Here is a 19378-nt window from a genome sequence, read left to right as displayed (position 1 = left end):
AGTGATACAGCTGCATTTCTGGAGGAAGCAAGGACAAGAAAGCGCGTCCTCTACCCTACTCTGCAGGTCGGGAGAGACTCGGGAAACCAGCTCAGAGCAGTCGATGGCCTTAGGTCCCACCCCTCATCCCCACCTGCACCCCCAGCGAAGCAGCTGGCAAAGACGGCCCTGGTCCTGCCCGGGCCGTCTGTGCGGACCCTGCCTGACCCGGGGTGCCTGCCCTCCTGCAGGACACACTGGAGAAGTGCACCAAGGAGATGGAGTTCAAGTGCATCCTCTTCGCCCTGTGCTACTTCCACGCTGTGGTGGCCGAGAGGCGCAAGTTTGGGGCCCAGGGCTGGAACAGGTCGTACCCCTTCAACAACGGGGACCTCACCATCTCCATCAACGTGCTCTACAACTACCTGGAGGCCAACCCCAAGGTAAGGGCCCACCTGGAGCCCAGCTGGGTGGTCCTCCCGCCCTGCCTTCCTTTCAATTATTCTGTCTCACATTTAAGAGACACTGAATAGGTTTCATAAGCCAAAGAAAATCTGAAAACGTGCGACTCCTCTGTGACCCCAGCAATCTGATATAATGGTCACCACCCAGGCCCTGGCCACCACCTCCAGCAGTTCTCAGCCGTCTGGCAATTTCTCTAACTCCACGGGAGTCAGTATCTTTGGGGACCTGCCAGTCCTGCACCCGAATAGGGATTCCCCCAGAAAGGCCAGCCCCCCCGGCAGCGTGAGCCGAGAGAAGACACAAAAGGGCTGCCTGGGCCACAGGCCTTGCCGACAGAACGCAAGTTCAGAGGGAAGGCCAAAAAAAAAATCTCCCTGGAGACACGGAACGCTTCCTTTCATTTGTGTTGAAAATTAAAACCAATGTGTCAGGTGCTACGCAAGCCACTGCGAGGGCTGCAGCAAGGCGGCTCCGTGGCCGGAGGACCTGTCTGCGGGCCCAGAGGGGAGACTCACGCTCCAGGTGGGGTGAATCCCGCTGCGAGCCCCGCCTCCAGATGCGGCCGCCCCCTCGGGAACTGAGAGCCGGCCGTTCTCCCCGCCTGACGTGGCTCCTCTTGGGATCTTACGTGGAGCGTGGCGCTGGCACAGGACCTGTCTCCGTGACCCCCAGGGGGAGGCAGAAGGGAACCCCGTAAGCCCTGGGCTCCTCCTTGCTCCTGCGGCCGGCGCCTTCCTACACCAACAGACGTAGACGTTCAGCTTACCCAGGAGGCTCCCGAGAACCTGCCCAGGGCGCCTGGATACACCCCTGCATCACGCCCTCCCTGTCCCAGCGCCCCAGGGCCAAGGCGCCCGCCGCTTTGGGGCACGGTGGGTGCCCCAGGGGCCTGGCTAGAGGCCTGAGGCTCACACACCCCCTCCAAGCTTTGGGGACTGAGTGACCAGGGGCGGAGGGTGTCCCGCCCATTGTAACAAAGCTCAGACGCACTGGGAGGGGAGACCTGGGCCAGCTGCCCCCAGACCCCGGAGGAAGACGACCTCCCAGGACGGCCGCCACCCCAGCCTGAGCCTGGAATGTTGTTTGCTTAGTTCCTGGCCAAACACCGGAAGTCGGCCCTCCTCCAGAGAGGGGGACAGTGGTCTCCGTGGGCAGGTGCCGGGGGTCACTTCGCCTATGACAGGGTCTGAGCTGAATGCCGGTGGCACATCTTACAACACACGCAAGAAGATGTGAAGAAAGAATTTCCTCATCACAGCAGCTTCGTCAGAGCAGTTCTCTCCGGGGAGATTCGAGTGGGAGGAGCAGTCTTGCTAGAAGTTTCTAACGACATTTACACAGACGCTTCCCTCGTTACACACCCACAGAACCCTAGTTGGGTAAGAAACTGCTCGAGAACGCACACCGTGTGCTCCAGTGACCGGCGGGGTGAGGCGTGAGTGACACTCGGCGTCCCGCTCAGCAGTGTGTGATCAGGCCGGGGCCCCAAGCCTGCGGCAGCCTGACCTGCCCTTTGTCTGAGCTCGCGGAGGGGAGGCAACGATGAATAACCTCCTGTGAGGATGTCGCCCTCAGCCTGCGACGAGCCAGTCCGTCCTCCCGACTCTGAGCAAGTCGACTCAGGCTCTGAGGGCGAGGCCTGGCAACATGTCTCTGACAAGCGCTCTGGGGACTCCATCCGGCAGGTGTGGGCACACGGATGGCACCCGCCCCCCCCCGGGGGTTAGTCCCACTGCCCCGCATCCCAGGAGGCAGCTCACGGGGGCCGGAGACGCAAACTGGGGTGTACCCGGCCCCACTTTGCAGGAGAAACAGAAGCTGTCCCCGAAGCAAATATGCAAAATGCAGAAAAGGCAGCTCGGCACATACCCAAGATAACCAAACAGAGAGAAAAACTGCAGTCACAAGATGATGATCAAGAGGATATTAATGGTTTGTTTTGTTTTGTTTATTTATTTATTTTTGTCTGCGTTGGGTCTTCGTTGCTGCGCGCGGGCTTTCTCTAGTTGCAGTGAGCAGGGCTACTCTTCGTTGTGGTGCGCGGGCTTCTCATTGCAGTGGCTTCTCTCGTTGTGGAGCACGGGCTCTAGGCGCGCGGGCTCCAGTAGTTGTGGCACACGGGCTCATTAGTTGTGGCTCGCGGGCTCTAGAGCGCGGGCTCAGTAGTTGTGGCGCACGGGCTTAGTTGCTCTGCGGCATGTGGGATCTTCCCGGACCAGGGCTGGAAGCCGTGTCCCCTGCATTGGCAGGCGGATTCTTAACCACTGCACCCCCCCGGGGAAGCCCCAATATTAATGTTTTAAGTCAAAGTTCATGAGAGCACATCAGACACTTGATAGATCAGCAAGTTCTTATTCAGTTAACTTCAACTTGCCCGCATTTGGTAAACAGCGGCCACCCAGGCAGGGCACTGTGGGAGTTACATAAATGCCCACCTTGCCCTTAAAGAGCCACGATCCTCAGAGAAACTTGTGTGTGTGCTGTGCTGCCCAGCGCGTCAGCTGCCGCCACACGTGACATGCAGCAAGTCCCAGCGGAGGGGAACGAGACACTGGATTTCAAAAGCTTGGTCTAAAAAAAAGAACGTAAAATACCTTATTCGCAGTTTCTATGCTGAGTGCCTGTTGGAACAATCTTTCTACTTAAGTGGCTGCTGGAAAATCTGAAGTTACGTACGTGGCTGCCCCGTGTGGCTCCCACTGCTGGCCAGCGCTGTGCAGGAGCAGCGACGTGCTGGGACCGGGGAGGGGAATGGGTTCCTGGCTTTGTGGAGGGGCTGCACTCGAGCCGCTCTGGAGGAGGAGCACGGTCGTGGCCATGTGGTGGCCAAAGGAGCGGCATCCCAGGCTGAGGGCACAGCGTGGAAGCAGAGGCAGAACACAGGGCAGTGAGAGCGGCCGAGGGTGGGATGCACGGAGAGACCCGGCCGCCAGGGGGCGCACTTGCGTGCACTGCCCGGTTTGGTCCGGTTCCCTCGGGCCCGGGAGCCAAGGTTCTGGCGGGGAGGCTACTTGCTGGAGCTGGCTGTGCCACTGAGACCTCAGGGGCACGCATGGGCAAGGCTACTGGAGTATAATCGGAACCAGGGCCCTTTGGGGGATCAGAAGGTAGACCCACTCGATAGATCCTGAAGGCACAACGAACTGGATGTGATTCATGGCCAGAAAGATCTACGGTGCCCAAGAGCCAACACCCCATCCACAAAGAGTTACCGCTTTTGCTGGAGACAGCGGTGAAGGGAAAGGTCACAGGTGGCTCCACACTTCCATTTCCAAGCGTGGGGAACAAAGGGGGCACGGGCAGAGGGAGCGTGTGGGAGCTGGGGGGAGGGCCTGCGGGGTCTGCAGTGCCGGTGCTGGGGTCGGGGAGGTCACGTCAAGGGAGAGTGAAGAGGGGCGGGCACAGGGCCGGGCCGTCCTGGCTGGGGGTGGGGTGGAGGCAGGGGAAACTGGCAAGCCCCTGGTGCGAGGAGCCCGGCAGGAAGAGGGTCGAGGAGGAGCTGGTGGCCGAGTTAGGGGGGAGGAAAGGCCAGGCTTGGGCCTGGTGACCGAGGGTAGCAGGTGACCCTGCAGACCTGGTGGAGGCAGGGGTGACAGGAGGGGCTGGCAGACCCAGAAAGGAGCAGGGCACAGGGTCCCCTGACGGCCGCCACCCTTCTGAAGGTGCCCTGGGACGATCTCCGCTACCTCTTTGGGGAAATCATGTACGGCGGCCACATCACCGACGACTGGGACCGCCGGCTCTGCAGGACGTACCTGGAGGAGTACATCCGGGCGGAGATGCTGGAGGGAGAGATCCTGCTGGCCCCGGGCTTTCAGATCCCCCCCAACCTGGACTACAAGGTGAGGGCTCCTTCCAGGGACGGGTAACACATTAAACACGAGCTGCCTCTGTGACTTACAGCACAGACCTTAAAGAGGTCCATGCCGTCCCGCCGGCTCCCTGGCCAGAGCCTCCGTCGCAGATGGACCACCAATAAGCAAGCGGACAGGCAACCCAAATAAGAGGGCTTGAAAGGCAGCCTCCATGGAGGAGTGTGGAAACTTCCTCTGTGTGGCTGGGGAGCAGCCCCAAAAGGGGGTCAGGGAAATGAGGTTTGGTACAGAGGGCAAGACGTGGACAGAACGTTCTGGGACGCGATGCTTAATAAACGGAGGACACGGGTTCCGGCTCGCACAGCTCTCCCTGCTTACCCAGCCCCCACCCCTTTTGCAGGGTTACCACGAATACGTCGACGAGAACCTGCCCCCCGAAAGCCCCTACCTGTACGGCCTGCACCCCAATGCAGAGATCGGCTTCCTGACGGTCACCTCGGAGAAGCTGTTCCGCACTGTCCTGGAAATGCAGCCCAAAGAAACCGACTCGGGAGCCGGCACCGGGGTGTCTCGCGAGGAGAAGGTAGGAGCCTGACTACCCATCCGCCAACGGAGGAAGGGCAGGGCCTGGGACCTGGGGGTGCAGCGATCGGCAGCAGCCCCTGGGAACTTGTCAGCAACCTCATCGGGCCCCGCTCCAGACCTCGGGGGGTAGGGTAGCCTGCAAGCGGGCTGCTGTAGCCCAGACGGAGCACCAAGGGCTGAGCTAGAGAGAGGCGGGCACCTCCGCGTACTCGCCCAGCAACCTCCCTCCCCGCGGCTCCTGCTTCACCGGCTGGGCTCCAGAGAGTGCCTGCCCTGCAGCCCCGCCCCGCGAACACGAGGGCAGCAGCCGAAGTCCTGGGCGGGCAGCGCGTGTGGCTCAGGCAGGGCAGTCTAGACGCTTAAACCAGTCCCTCCAGATGTGCTTAGGTGAGCCTGGGGGACAGATCCCATGAACACTCACCGCAATAGCACAGCGCAGACAACGTAAGAGCATTTAATAAATTCCCCGCTGTCAGGGTTACCTCTGCCGTCTCAAGAGGCATCGGCACCTTGGCACTTTTTAAAATATTCCGGACAAGCTCTACTAAAAATTAGCTAAAACTATTGGGCTTCCCGGTTAAGTAGACCGAATTCTTGACTGGAAGACTCTCAGTGCGCTGAGGCCCCCTGACCTTTTCTTTGTCTAATGACTGAAACCAGAGACCTACTGATGGCGCTCTGGTGGCAGTGGTGTTCATGACCACCATGTGGGCCACCCCTTGAGAGGGTGTGACCAGCACGGTCCCTGCAGACAGCCCACACCAAGGACAAGGTCACAACCCCACGGCCACCAGGGGATGTGATGGGGGAGGGAAGCAGTGCATTCAGGGATGTCTGAAGGCACCGGGCTAGGGCAGCTTGATGCTCCCGTGGCCAGAGCCATATGGCCTTGACAACGAAGCCAGAACACTAAAGCCTGATGGCCAAGATTACCTTCCCCTGATCAAACGCGGGGCTGCGCCTACGTGATCCCGTTTTTTCTGGCAACTCCGCCTGCCTTGCCCCTGGGCTCGGAGTTGAACGTCGGGCTAGCACCCGGGCCCTGGCGCTGGGGGGGGGTGCGGGCACAGTGACATGGGCTGGCTGGGGGCTGGCTTCCAGGTGAAGGCCGTACTGGATGAGATCCTGGAGAAGATCCCAGAGACCTTCAACATGGCCGAGATCATGGCCAAGGCCACCGAGAAGACCCCCTACGTGGTTGTGGCCTTCCAAGAATGTGAGAGAATGAACGTCCTGACCAACGAAATGCGCCGCTCACTGAAGGAGCTGAACCTGGGGCTGAAGGTAAAAACAGGGGTGGCAGGACCTGGGGTGTGACTTGAGACGCGGGCTGACCACCGCAGGCTGACTTCCCTTGGCCACAAGACCAACAAGCCCCAGGCCGCTGGGCCTCGGCATCTCGAGTTCCCCGGTCTGGAGGAGTGGGCACCTCAGGGCATCTGCAGATGCATCCAGGTGGCCATGGACGCCATCTGGACTGTTCCCTGGCAGGAAACCCTGGTGTGGCCACCACAGGGCATCTGCAGGGGCACTGCACAGACCCACGTCAACTCACGGCACGGGGGGGTGGGGGGGAGCTCGCCTACCTGAGAGCAGGTGAAACAAGCCATAGGACTGACCGGGTCTGCGTCTGTGCCGAGCGCCCCAGCACCTGTCTGCGTGTCCCTCAGGGAGAACTGACCATCACGACCGACATGGAAGACCTGTCCATGGCTCTGTTCTACGACACTGTGCCCGACACGTGGGTGGCCCGGGCCTACCCCTCGAGGATGGGCCTGGCGGCCTGGTATGCCGACCTCCTGCTCCGCATCAGGGTAAGGACAGGCTTCTGGGGAACCGCTGCCCTGACTCTCAGCAAACCTGCCGCCAGGGCCTGAGGAGTGAGGCTGGGGTGGGGGGGAACGTGCAGCCCCGTCAGAGGCCTGGAGGCCCCTGCTGGCCTGGCCTCGGTCGGAGCACAGCCGGAAGGGCCTGGGCCACACCACGGGCACGCAGGCCCGACAACGCGGGAACTTCCTCCCCGAAGGAAGCCAAGGGCGAGCGCGAAGCAAGAGCAGCTTCTGTGGCCACAGACGCAGAGGCCCTCCCAGCAGAGCCCAGGAGGCTCCAGGGACACCCGTCAGGGGAGCCACCTCCTGGGGGAAAGCGAGAGCAGCAGCCTCTTTCAGACCCAAATCCTCAATCGTGAGCCCCGCTCCTGGACCCTGCTCTCCCCGTCCAGACCGTGAAGGGGCGTCTCGGGCAGGCGGCCGTCCTCTGTGCGGAGGCGGGGAGGCTCTAGCACGGCCCCGCTCCCGTCCCCTGCAGGAGCTCGAGGCCTGGACGACGGACTTCGCACTGCCTACCACCGTGTGGCTGGCTGGCTTCTTCAACCCGCAGTCCTTCCTCACGGCCATCATGCAGTCCACGGCCAGGAAGAACGAGTGGCCGCTGGACAAGATGTGTCTGTCTGTGGAGGTGACCAAGAAGAACCGGGAGGACGTGAGCGCGCCCCCCCGGGAGGGCGCCTACGTGTACGGGCTCTTCATGGAAGGTAACGGGCACCGGCAGGGGAAGCACGGGGGGCGTGTGGGCTCACAGCGGGCTGAGGAGCCCCAGCCACGCGCCGGCCTACGCTCGGCTCTGCTGCGGTGCAGGCTCGCCCTCAGACCTGAGCCCCCGCTTTGAGGCCATGAGGAGCTCAGCCCTGGAGCCCAGGACAGGCATACGTTCTGGGGGTGAGGGTCCAGGAGCCCACCTCTGTCAGGGCTACTGTCCAACCACCCCACCCCCAAGGCACAGGTTCAAGGGCAGGGAGGCCCGGCCGGCCCCCTCTCCTGAGCCCAGTGCGAGGGCATCACATGGCCAGGTCCCAGCAGCAGGGGGGGTGCGAGGCTGGCACTCATTCAGCTCCGCCCATGTCATCCCTGTCCTGCACCGGGTAAGGTCAGACAGGACCAGCCGGCAGGCCCACTCTGAGTTGAGTGCCAGCGACTCCCCCACCCTCCTTAGCGACTGATGTCACCCCTTTACCGCCCCCCCCCCCCGGTGCCCACATCACCAAAGACAAACACAGCGGCAACCATTCTCCATGTTTATTTTGGAATTACAGACAGGAAATCTACGCGTCATTAAATAGGGTGAGTAGAAATAAGTCTGGTTCAAGGCAATAACAGAAGTATGTGCATATACATATTTATACTGTGCAGGTACACGTAGGACAGTCGCTACATAGGAAGGGAAGCGGGGAGCTTTAATCTGTCATTTTCAGCTGGAGTTGTTATGATTTCCTGCCACTGAAATGAACAAGGCTGACACATGAGGCTCTGAAACCACCACGCACGTAGACAATGGAGCCCAGCGCTTTAGGGCTGATCTGTCCCTCAGAGGTGCACAGCGAGACACACAGGCAGTCACGCCGTGCACACGACCCCCACCCCGTCCTCTGCCTACAGCCCCCCCTGCAGCAATTCCTGTGCAGTCCAGGCCCTGGCACCTGGCCTATCTCTGCAGGGGTGCGGGTGCAAGCCAGGCCCCTCCCCTCCCCCACTGCCAGCACGACAGACGGGAACCGGGAACCAGTCACCTCACCCTGGGCCACCCTGACCCTCGGCCGTGCTGTCCCTGCAGGAGCTCGCTGGGACACCCAGACGGGAGTCATCGCCGAAGCGCGGCTGAAAGAGCTGACGCCGGCCATGCCCGTCATCTTCATCAAGGCCATCCCTGTGGACCGCATGGAGACCAAGAACATCTATGAGTGTCCCGTGTACAAAACACGCATCCGCGGCCCCACCTACGTCTGGACCTTTAACCTGAAGACCAAAGAGAAGGCAGCAAAGTGGATCCTGGCAGCCGTGGCGCTGCTCCTGCAGGTCTAGCTGGAGCCCCGGGTCCCGCCGCGAGGCCCATGCTGCCTGGGGCCAGGTCCTGGCTGCAACTTCAAATTTACAGTTAGGAACTCAGCCTTGCAACTATCACTTATTTTCACAGGAACTGATGATTGCCTTTTTGTTCTCCTAAATAATCGAGGCACTTTATAACCATGCACATCTAGACTAGCCAGAGGGTGGAGGGCAGCCTGGGAGAGGGGGTGTGGATTGGATTAAAACAATGAAGCCACTTAGCCAGGTTTGTCTGATTCACTTGAGCCGGCCTTCAGCCTGATGGCCACCAGGGGCCTGGCACAGGCTTGGGGGTGAGGCCCCAGTTCCCAGCAGCCAGGGGAGCATCCCAGGAACCAAACCCCCAAATCCTGACTTCCCACAGGGTCAGCCGGGTTTATCTTTTCCCACCAGTGGCATGTAGGGTTAGAGCTGGAGGCAGTCACACCCTTGCCTGATGCTACCTGCAAACACCCACCACTAAGGGCCAGGGTGTTCCATTCCCGTACGAACAGGAGCGGCCACTGCCACAGACACTGTCCCCTAAAGCACTATTCCTTCTCTCAAGCAAGAAAACCTCCCTTGATTATGGTAATGCCGCCTCCCTGCCCCAGAATTCTGAAAAGCAAACTATTCCACGGAGGGGCCATTTCCATACAGCTCAAGTGCTTCCCTGTCAACTGCCCACTTTCTGAAATTGCTGGGAACGGGAGGGACCACTTTAAACACGTCTGTGTCCTGGGAGGTCATGATAAATGGTCGTCCCCTCTTAGTTCTGGGCAGCATCTTCGTTGTCTTTTGTCTCCCTCCCCTCTCCCCACCATCAGTTCTCACTTCCTGCCACCAAAGTAGACTTTAAAACAAAGTCTATAACAGTAGACAAAGAAGGGCATTATATAACGATAAATGGATCAATACAAGAAGACAATATAACGTTCATTAAACATATATGCACCTAATATAGAAGCACCTAAATGTATAAGGCAAATATTAACAGATGTAAAGGGAGAAATTGACAATAACACAACTAATAGCAGGGGACTTTAACACCCCTTTAAATCAATGGACAGATCATCCAGAAAATCAATAAGGAAACAGTAGTCTCAAATGACATGTTAGGTCATTTGGACTTAATAGATAACTGGAGCACATTCCATCCAAAAGCAGAATACACATTCTTTTCAAGTGCACATGGAACGTTCACCAGGATGGATCACGTGCTAGGCCACAAAACAAGACTTGACAGATTTAAGAGTACAGAAATTATATCAAGCATTTTTTTCCAACCAGAACAGTATAAAACTAGAAAGCAATTCTAGGAAGAAAAATGGGAAAAATACAAACACACGGAGACTAAACAACATGCTACCAAAAAAAACCAATGGGTTAATGAAGAAATCAAAAAGGAAATCAGAAAATACTTCGAGACAAACAAAAATAAAAACACAACTTTCCAACATCTATGGGATGCAGCAAAACCAGTTCTAAGAGGGAAGTTCATAGCGATACAGGCCTACCTCAAGAAACAAGAAAAATCTCAAACAACCTAACCCACCATCTAGGAATTAATTAGAATTAGAATATGAAGAACAAACAAAGCCCAAATCAGCAGAAGAGGGACGGCTGCTCAGCAGCCAAGACACCCTGACTTCCAAAAAGGTGAGCTTATCCGCAGGCACTGCGCCCCAGGGCTAAGCGCTGCAGCACCGCAGTGGGCACACGGAGGCCAGGGCACAGGCGACAGGGCTAAGGAGAGGTGGTACACACACACACACACGCCAGCAGGGAAGGGACCAGAGGTGGCCCGCCTCGTCTGGCCTCATTCTGTGAGCTCCTGCTCCAAAGGGGAGCAGGTGGCTACCGCGGTGCTGGTCCAGGGCTGCCCTGGGACAGGCCCCCATCTGACGGACCCAGGTAATGGGTGCAGACAAAATGAGACGCCGATGAACTGGAAAACCAGGGGTACAGGAAGACAGCTAGCAGGGCCCACAGACTCCAGTGGGGGCCCACAGGCTGGCACCTCGGTGTTTTCTAGCTTCAAAGCAGAGTAAAGCAAGCACCACACCCCCCGCCCCAACCTGGCCTCCTCCTGAGTTCAACTTGATGCTGAAGTAGTTTTGTGAAAACTTTTTACCAAGTATTCACCCAATCCATGGGTGAAGAAGAGGTCCTAGAAGCCCTAACTCCGAGGCCAATAATTTACAACAATCCTGGGGCCTGGTGGGGCTAAGAGGGAAAAGGAAAAATGTCCCTCAAATCCTCCCTCCCTGGGGCCTAGAGAATCCACCCCTTTGGAAGGCAGGCGTCCTGCCCCCAGAGCCTGGCCACCGGGCAACACACCTCTGCTGGCCAGGAGGGGTCACTGTAGCCCTTCGTGTCCAAGCTGGAGGGCCAGGAGAGCCACCACTCTCACTGGAGGACATAAAACTGCCAGTGGCCACCAGGCAACTCATTTTAATCCCTGGTAATAACCACAAAATGGGGAGATTTTCCAGTTTTGCCTTTAGAGCCTGAGATAAAACATTTATTCCACACTCTACACATGGTGGGTAGATGACAAAATTCTCTTCGAACTTTGCGAGAGACGATTCACCTTGCTTGGAGTTGCAATCCAGCCTTGGGGAGACAGGCCTGGGACAAAAGCTATGCTGCGTCTGAAGGTGCCGTGACGCCCGGTGGGTGGAAGGGTAGGGGCCCTGGCTGGGGCGAGCGCCCGTGGGGAGAGGGAGGGCCCCCGCCCAGGACCGTCCCAAAGGCAACCAGCAGAGACAAAGCAAGCAGCGCGCAAAGGGAGCAGCCGCGGATTGCTCAAGCCCGGCCGTGGCACAATGCTCGCTCTGGCCCCACAGCATCTGCAGGAATGCAAACGCTGTTTACCGAAAGCCTCTCTCCAAACAGAAACCCAGTGCCCCGGCACATTCTTTTGGCTTCCCTCCTCTCACTGTCCCACAGGACAATTTAATAACTGGTTTGGAGGCAAACAGTGTTAACTGATGTGCTGCTGCCCCCAGGCAGCGTGGCGTGGCCACTGCTCCACCCAACTCCAGACCACAAAAGCCTGCAGATCTGCCCGGGCCCAGAGGAGGGGCTGTGGCGCTCCGCCTCGGACAAGGTGCCCCCGGCGCCAGCGCCCCACGCGCACAGCAAGGTGGCGCGGGCTAGGCCAGCCATGGCCTCCCAGGACCCACAGACGAACGCGACCGTCCGAGCCACCAGCCCTTTGGAGGGAGACACGTGAAGCTGTCTCCAGAGCAGGTGGGCAGAGATGGAATCCCGTCTGTTCCCCTCAGCCCCCAGGGTGAGCTGCCGTGCCCTGGGGCTGCGAGGCCTTCTCTCTGGGCAAGGTTCAAGCACCTGAAGGTGTGGGGACTGGGCAGGGAGCTTCTGAAATCTGCTCCTGGAGACACTGGGGGCGGCGCAGGAGCACACGGGTAGAGATCAGAAGAAACAGGTAAAAGAGTCAAAAGTGGCTGCTAGGGGGAAGGAAGGGCAGCTGCATCTTGTTGGCCTTTCGGTATTATTTTACTCTCTAAATCCGCATGTTATTTGAATGAAATTTAAAGTAATTAAAATGCTGAGAAAAAAAAAGAAACAAAATTTTTTAAAGTGAGGCTGAAAAGAGAACCACGGCACCAGGCCGCAGGGGACGCGGGCTGCACACAGTGCCAACGCGGACGACGCTCGGCCGCCCAACCCTTTATCCTTGTCCTCCCGCCTCCTCTCTCCCTTCCCCACAGGCCAAAGGCCCAACCATTCCCATCCCCCACCCCCACCCCCCAGCGTGGGCTGGACCAGCAAAGTCCGGCCCAGAACATCCCACCCGGGAGACTGATCCCATCTGGGGCCACATGGGGGGAGGTCAGGGTCTAAAGGGATCTGGAACCCACAGGGTGACTCAGGAGAGACCCCACCTCCGACGGCAGCCGCACCCTGCCCGGCCTCCCGGCGTCCGAACAGCCAAGGGACAGCTCAGGTGAGGCCTCGTCCCGTCCCCCTGTGGGACACGGCCAGAGGCCCGGCCGCTAGGGGAAGGCTCCTGGGCGGGCGGAGCACGTCCTGCTACCAGCTGCCAGCACGACAGCATCTCATCTCCGCAAGCGCACGTCACAGAAACGTCAGGAAGATGAGGCAGCAGCCCCAGGGCCTCTCATGCTGGCGGCTGCAGCGGCCCAGGGCAGCAAGCCAGGACGCTCCCGACCAAGAGCGCTGCCCCTCCGCTCCCACTGCCTTCGGAACGGCGTGCTCAGTGGCGAGGAGGGGGCGCAGAATCTACCTCTGTACCCGGCGGCCACCAGGCCCTCACCCCAGGGCCGCCTCCGGCCCCCGGGGACGGGAGACCATAAGCGGGCCCCACAATGCTGACCGCACCACAGCCCCAGGACGTGGCAGAAGGTAAAAGCGCTGCCTCACTTAGCACCAGGCTTCCAAAACCTTGACAACCACCCATGAGCCCAGACATACACCCCTGGACATGTAACCAAGAAAGGACGAAAGGACCCTGGAGTCCCTGCGAGAGGCCCCGGGGACCCCGGCTGGGGGGAGCCCCGTGTCCCCCTAGTGATCCCCTGGGAAACCGCACAGTCAGTACCTGCTGTTCTCAGAAGAAGTTCTTGATCAGTGGAGTCACCATCTTCACCCACAGCTTCACCTGCCGGCTCGGCTGCTCAAAGGTGGCGGAGGACACCACGCCGGACCTCAGGTAGAGCTGTTCTTGCTCCTGGGGAAGAGGAACAGACAGGAGTTAAGGGTCGGCTCCAGCACCGGGGGACGCGGCCTGCCGGCCCAGGGCTCCACGGGGGCCCCAGCGCAGGTCGCCCCTGTACACATTCCTTAGAAAAGCTAAGAAGCCAGTGTGTTTAAATTTTTAAGACCAAGCAAGACGTGTGTGGGACAGGCAATTTAGAGCTGAAGAAATACAGCTGGTGGAAAAAATATTTAAAAGTTCGCCCTCACTAAATGAGGTAGTGCCAATTAAAATAATGAGATTTTCTTTAAACGAGACACAGTTTTTTCTTCTCTCAAACTGGCAAAAAGTTGTTTTGTAACATCACCGCCCTCTGCTGATGAAGGCCGAGGGAACAGGAACTCTCGGACACTGCTGATGGAATGAATGGAAAGGGGGCTCGAATCATCTGTCTGTAGAGCAATTTGGCAACAAGTACCAAAAGCCTTAAAAAGCTCCACTTGCAAGAGTTTATCCCAAGAAAATAACTATGCACTAAGATTTTTGTGTACTGATATTTATCACACCAACATTTATGACAGAGAAAACCTGGAAACCCCCTAAATGTCCACCAACCAGCTAATTAAATATAATAAACCCATATGACAAATCAGCATTCACCATAAGATAATCACACTCTAGAAAAACATTTACTTAACGATACGGGAAAGTGCACAATATATTAAGTGAAAGACACTGGATATGAGTTAACATACACAATATAATCCTACTTTTCGTTAAGAAGAAAAAAACAAGTTACACCTCTCCATATGCACACAGAACAAGACAGACAAGGAGCAATCAAAACGATTTCAGTGACTCTCTCTGGATGAAAGGGTTAGCGTCTTGTAACTTTTCTCGATTCTTACAATGAACGATTATTACTTCCATATTTAAAAACAAGTTAAAAAACACTGATATAAGCCTCGTCTTAAATTGTGTTTAGAATCTGTGAGAGGAGAAACTGCCTCTTTTTTAAACATTACACTCTACAAGTGCTGTGTTTCCTTAATAAGGTATCGAAGCTTTCAAAGGGCAAAAGGCAGCAGTCAGGGAATGTGATTCTGTTTCCACCACCAGGAGTGGTGACATCCCTCTCTGAACCTTCCGTCCCTTTAATCTATAAAATACTGACTTATCCCACACTATGGTGAGGATCCCCCAACGCTGGCTTTGCAAACACCCTGCCCACTGCGGGACCAGGAGCCCCAAGGGGACAGTGGATGCCGCCGCGCCATCCCACTGGGCGCTGGACGCTCTCTTCTCCGGGGGCAGGAACGGAAGCCACGTCCCTGGCAAACTCCTCTGACCCAGTGAGGACAGCGGACGAAGGACACCGCGCCCTCCAGGACACTGCAGAATTTGTCCACAGCTCTTCCCGTCACGGGCTGGGGAAACCTAGCGCCCGACTTCCCATCTTCCCGCACATTTTCTGCGCTCACTCCCTTGTGAGTGGTGCTCCCAGGGCCGGGCTCCCTGGTGCTTCAGGTCTGAGCAGACTTTGCCGGCCGCCCGCTGACCACAGCTGGCTGGGCCTCATGGAGGAGCCAGCCTCGGTCTCGGGGGGCTGCTCTGCAGAAGCCTCCACAGACCCGGCTCCAGCTTTATGTTTTCCAATGAATACACAGCCAAGATTTCAATTAAATTACCAGAAACACTTAAGTTTCCTCACAGACTCCACACGGGGATGGAGAAGGAAGTCAGCTGGTCGAGGTTACAATGCTGTTCAAGGGAGTCTTTCTTAGGTCACAAGTGGTAAACCGTGTCCTCTGAACAAAACCTGGAAGCTTTCAGTTTTTATTGTACGTACTAAGTGAAGGGAGGGACTTCGGATTCGGATAAAAATATCTCCCCACTCCGGTGCCCAGTGTGACATGAACAGGGCCCTTCCCTGGGTCCCAAGGAGGACTCCAGAGGCAGCTTCTGAGAGCAGGGACCCGGGCAGCTGGGGCTTTAGGGACTTTCTGGGCTCAGGGAAGGCTGTGTGGCTGGGCAGTCCCAGTATATAAATACACAGGTGGAGTTATCCAGAAATGCATTTTTGCATTTCAAAGGCACAGAAATCAACGTGGCTCTAAAGAACGGAAGGACTGCAGTGGCATGAACTGCCACCCTCCCACCATCAAAAGCCGCTGGGATTCAGGTTTGGGAAGAAAAAGAAAATATCCCAAATATGTCATTTGGGAAAGCAGCTCCTGACCACAACCAGCCTAGCTTTTCTCAAGACCCAGGATGTGGGTTCAGTCCCCTTACTCAGGAAGTGGGGGAGAGCGGCCGGCACCGGGACCCTGGGCAGAGACTCGCTCCCCCAAATCAGCCCAGACCCACAGAGACCTGGTCCTCGGCAGAGGCCACATTCACACTGACCACTCGCTACCGACTGAGGAAACCCGGCTCTCAGCAACGGAGGCAAAAGTCCAGGAGACCCCTCTGTTCCTCTCAACCCAGCCCGCTCTGAGGCCGGCCGGCCCCTACTGGAACCTCCTCGGTCATTTGCTGGAAGCCTCACCATAGCATCTGTGATCTGCTGAGCAGATCAGATTCTCCCGCTGGCCACCCAGAGCCCGACCGCTGCCACTTCCTCTCGGCCCTGGTCGTGAAGCCCTTCCCGGCACCAAGGCCCCACTCAGTCACTGACAAGATTCCCAGATCGCAGGAGGCAGATCCCGGGGAACAAGGCAGTTACCATTTCCTCGTCCATCAACAAAGGCTCCAACAATTTCGCAACAGTAGTTCCCAAACACAAGAATAAAAGCTTAACTCAGTCTATACGCTTCTGAGGGCTGGCCTACGGCAGTGTTATCTACATTCCCATGACTCAGGAGGGAAGCTGGCACCTTCCCTGGAAAGGCTTTGTTGTCAAGGTCACAAATTTGTGAGCCCAAAGGATCATCTAGGTCTCACATACACAGGTGCTGTGCTTGCATTCTCGAAAGTTCATCGGCACTGCTGCAGGCGCTCAAATGCGAAGATTCACACAGAAGCACTAACAGCTTTCAGTTATTCTCGACTTTAAACAGAAAGACCATCACGAAAGGAGGCCGAGACCGCTGCCCCTTTGGGAGTCACTGCCACGTTCCTATCCCAGGGAGCAAAGGGTGCTCTCCCCTGCCGCCCCTCCCCGACCTGAGCGTGGGTCTCCAGCAGCCGGCAGCAGGGGCTCAGGGTCCCGTCCCCCGTGACTCTCCAGCCCCACCTCAGAAGAAAGGGCCGCTCTCCCGTGAGCCGTGCCGGGAAGTCTCTTCCCAGGGGAGCGGGAGGTCCTCGGTGGGCAACATAACGCACCCACCGAGCCAGACAAAGCAAGTTCGGTTCTCTCTCAGGCTCTAGGTCCCCGCTCTCAAGAAAAATGCCTGCCTTCCCCTCTCACAACTGTAAGGAAAGAAATCCTATTACAACTAGGAGCGTGACAAAAACAACACAGAAATTCCAAGACACCTTGGAAACAGGGGCCTGCCTTGCCCAACCTCCGTCCCCTGACACGGGCAGGAGGCGAGGCAGCCACGACCTTCCACTGTGTCCCGCCCACCACCGGCCCCCACTAACACGCCACAAGGGGCCCCTGCGCCTGGCCAGGCACACCGCTGAGCAGTCCCTCCACCGTCTCCTCTGTAGGTCAATCCCAGACCAGATCATTACCAAGTGAAACAATCTGAAATAAAATAAATAGGATTCAAGGTCTCAGCACCATAGGATCGTGCATGCTGACTCAAGGGCACAGACAGAAATCTGTGAACGGGACTGCCAGAATGCTTGCAACAGCTTAGCTCCCCATGAACCATCTCTGTCTGCACGGGCCTCTAAGTTCATTCAAAGGTTTGGCTCTTTTTTCCGGGTTCTCTGTCTCCACGTGCAGAGACTCTGGCTCCCTGCGTGCCCCTTCTGCCTGGGTGGCAGCCCTGCCTCCTACCTCTCCCTCCCCCGACTCTGAAGCACCTCCTGGGGAGGGTCTTCATCAGAAATGACCGAGGCCACCTAAAGCTCTTCCCTAGCGGACCCAGGTCCTGTGTAACCTTGGCCCCTTACCCCCTCTCACAGTCGGTCCACAGTCTCGGAAGAGGCTGGGAACCAGCGCTGTATTCACATGCCGGTGAGAACAGCGTTCTCCTCCCGTGCAGGGAAAGAAGATGTCCTCCAGGATGTAAGGCGGGGGGGGCCCTGCAGGGCAAGAGCAAGCTCCGAGCTGGAGGCACAAGGGCCCGGGCTTCGAAGGACAGCCCCGCGGCAGGTGTCCCTCAGGACCAGCCACCAGGATACGCGAGAGGACGCCGGTTCTTTCCGACACTGCACAGCCCCCGGCAGGAGACGATGGCAGAGGCAGCCCTCAGGGACCTGGCACCCAGCTATGCCCCCCCACCCCCCGGGAGGTCCCACCTGCCCCAACCAACCTGGTGAAGCTGCTGCTGCAGGGCCCGGCTCTCCGTCACAATGGCGATCTGGGCCTCCAGGTCCCGGTGAACTGACCTGTACCCAAAATTAGGAGAGCCAATCAACGTGAGACAGGGCAGGCTGCTCCCTGCCAGGTACAGCCAGAGGCCTGCAGGGAAAAGGAAACGTGCAGACAGGAAGTGAGCACAGCAGCTGCCACAGCCTCTCCAGTCGCACTCCAACCTAAGAGGAAAGCAGCCCCCCACGGGGTTTGCGTGAACAAGACACCGAGGGGACGGGCTAAGCTGGGGCCACGTCTGCCCAGCCCAGGGTGCTGCCAGGAGGCGCAGGGACCACAGCGTCTGCGGGGCAGCCCAGCACTAGGGACGCTCACTGGGACGGCTCCCCTTTCTGCCGCATGGCACGCTGTGGCCTCTTTTCTCGACAGGGCGAGAAGTGGGTTCTTAAAAGGACGCTGGTGATGCCCGTGCTCAGGCTCTGTTCTCACCCCCACCCACCCCGCGATGCTACCAGAGCCCCTCCCAGAGAGCGCAGGACCTCTAATCCCCACTCTCCGAACTGCCTCAGCCGCGTCCTGGCCACCATCCAGCCTCCCCTGTCCTTCCGCAGGCCCGGAGGGAAAGCAGTCCAGCAGAGCTCAGGGCACACCTGCCAGCTGACCCGTGGGCTCGGGAACAGAGATGCTTTCACCTAAGCCAGCAGACATGGGGCGGTTATGGGCTCGACGAAGGACTGGGTTTCAGAGCAAGCTACTTGGCAAAGCAGGCCGTAAGCAGCCTGTGGGGTGGAGGGCATCTGTCCTTCTTCCTAGAACTGGCATGAGGATGCCCCCACCACAACCCTTGCAAGAGCAGAGGGCAGAGAAGCAAGGGGACTGGTCCAGCTCCCATTTCCTCCCAGAGGAGCGCTCCGTGGGCCCCTGAGTCACAGCTCTCAATGTCTGGGCTCCTACGGGATTTTGTCCCAAATCTCTTAAGGTGGAGCCTGGGTCTGACCGAGCTATTAAGGGTCCCTGCAAGGGGAGGAGCAGCCCAGCACGGGCCCTTTAAGAGGGTTTTGGGGTGGGGGACAGCCGATAGAGCCCCGGCCTGAAAACAGAGCTCAGGTTACTCCACGTTGCATCTACCTGCTGCATCTACCTGCTGCATCTACCTGAAGACGAGCTGGGCCCTGCCTCCCCAGGGCCACTCGACTCTCCCTCGCGCAGACTGCTGACTGCGAAGCCCACCGGGGCGCCAGAAATGAGCCTGCTGGGGGCTCGGGGCTTTAGGCCAGAGAGACGAGAGGTCACGAGAGGCCAGCGCACGAGAGAACCTGGGAGGCCCTGTCCGTTTCAGTCCCACCCCCAGAGAACACTGCTTTCCCCTTTTTTGCTAGAAAATGAGCCAGTTCATACCACAGACAGAGGAAAAAGCAGGGCTCGGTGCGAGCAGCCACGCGGTAGTGGCTCCTGCCTTGCCCGCCACCCTCCCCCAGCCCTGGGAACTCGCCGTCTCTGACAACACCACGGCGACATCTCTGTAACGAACGTGGTGGATTCTCTCAGAATCCTACATGTCACC

General features: G+C 58.1%; 2 protein-coding genes across 14 annotated transcripts in view; one reads left to right on the top strand and one right to left on the bottom strand.

The window, feature by feature from the left end:
- Nucleotides 1-8706, top strand: part of DNAH17 (dynein axonemal heavy chain 17) — a 116840-nt gene extending 108134 nt beyond the window's left edge. Inside the window, exons 74-80 of the mRNA XM_036836416.1 lie at nucleotides 231-422; nucleotides 4107-4286; nucleotides 4660-4842; nucleotides 5946-6128; nucleotides 6515-6658; nucleotides 7152-7377; nucleotides 8454-8706. Of these exons, the coding sequence (XP_036692311.1) occupies nucleotides 231-422; nucleotides 4107-4286; nucleotides 4660-4842; nucleotides 5946-6128; nucleotides 6515-6658; nucleotides 7152-7377; nucleotides 8454-8701 (1356 nt within the window). The 3' untranslated portion in view covers nucleotides 8702-8706. The remainder of the gene's footprint in view (nucleotides 1-230; nucleotides 423-4106; nucleotides 4287-4659; nucleotides 4843-5945; nucleotides 6129-6514; nucleotides 6659-7151; nucleotides 7378-8453) is intronic.
- PGS1 (phosphatidylglycerophosphate synthase 1) overlaps nucleotides 1-19378 on the bottom strand; it is a 66438-nt gene that overhangs the window by 19161 nt on the left and 27899 nt on the right. Inside the window, exons 8-10 of one of the 13 annotated variants that reach the window (XM_036836420.1) lie at nucleotides 17816-17964; nucleotides 13293-13421; nucleotides 2705-3015 (exon numbers count right to left, since the gene is read on the bottom strand). In XM_036836420.1, the coding sequence (XP_036692315.1) occupies nucleotides 13302-13421; nucleotides 17816-17964 (269 nt within the window). In that variant the 3' untranslated portion in view covers nucleotides 2705-3015; nucleotides 13293-13301. Of the gene's footprint in view, nucleotides 1-2702; nucleotides 3016-7185; nucleotides 7294-7902; nucleotides 8636-8740; nucleotides 8761-13292; nucleotides 13422-17815; nucleotides 17965-19378 lie in introns of those variants that run through there. The other 12 variants (XM_036836421.1, XM_036836417.1, XM_036836424.1 and 9 more) reach the window with 12 other exon arrangements.

This window comes from Balaenoptera musculus, chromosome 20 (assembly GCF_009873245.2).
Source record: "Balaenoptera musculus isolate JJ_BM4_2016_0621 chromosome 20, mBalMus1.pri.v3, whole genome shotgun sequence".
NCBI classification, from domain to species: Eukaryota; Metazoa; Chordata; class Mammalia; order Artiodactyla; family Balaenopteridae; genus Balaenoptera; species Balaenoptera musculus.
This window is presented reverse-complemented; position numbering and strand designations above follow the sequence as displayed.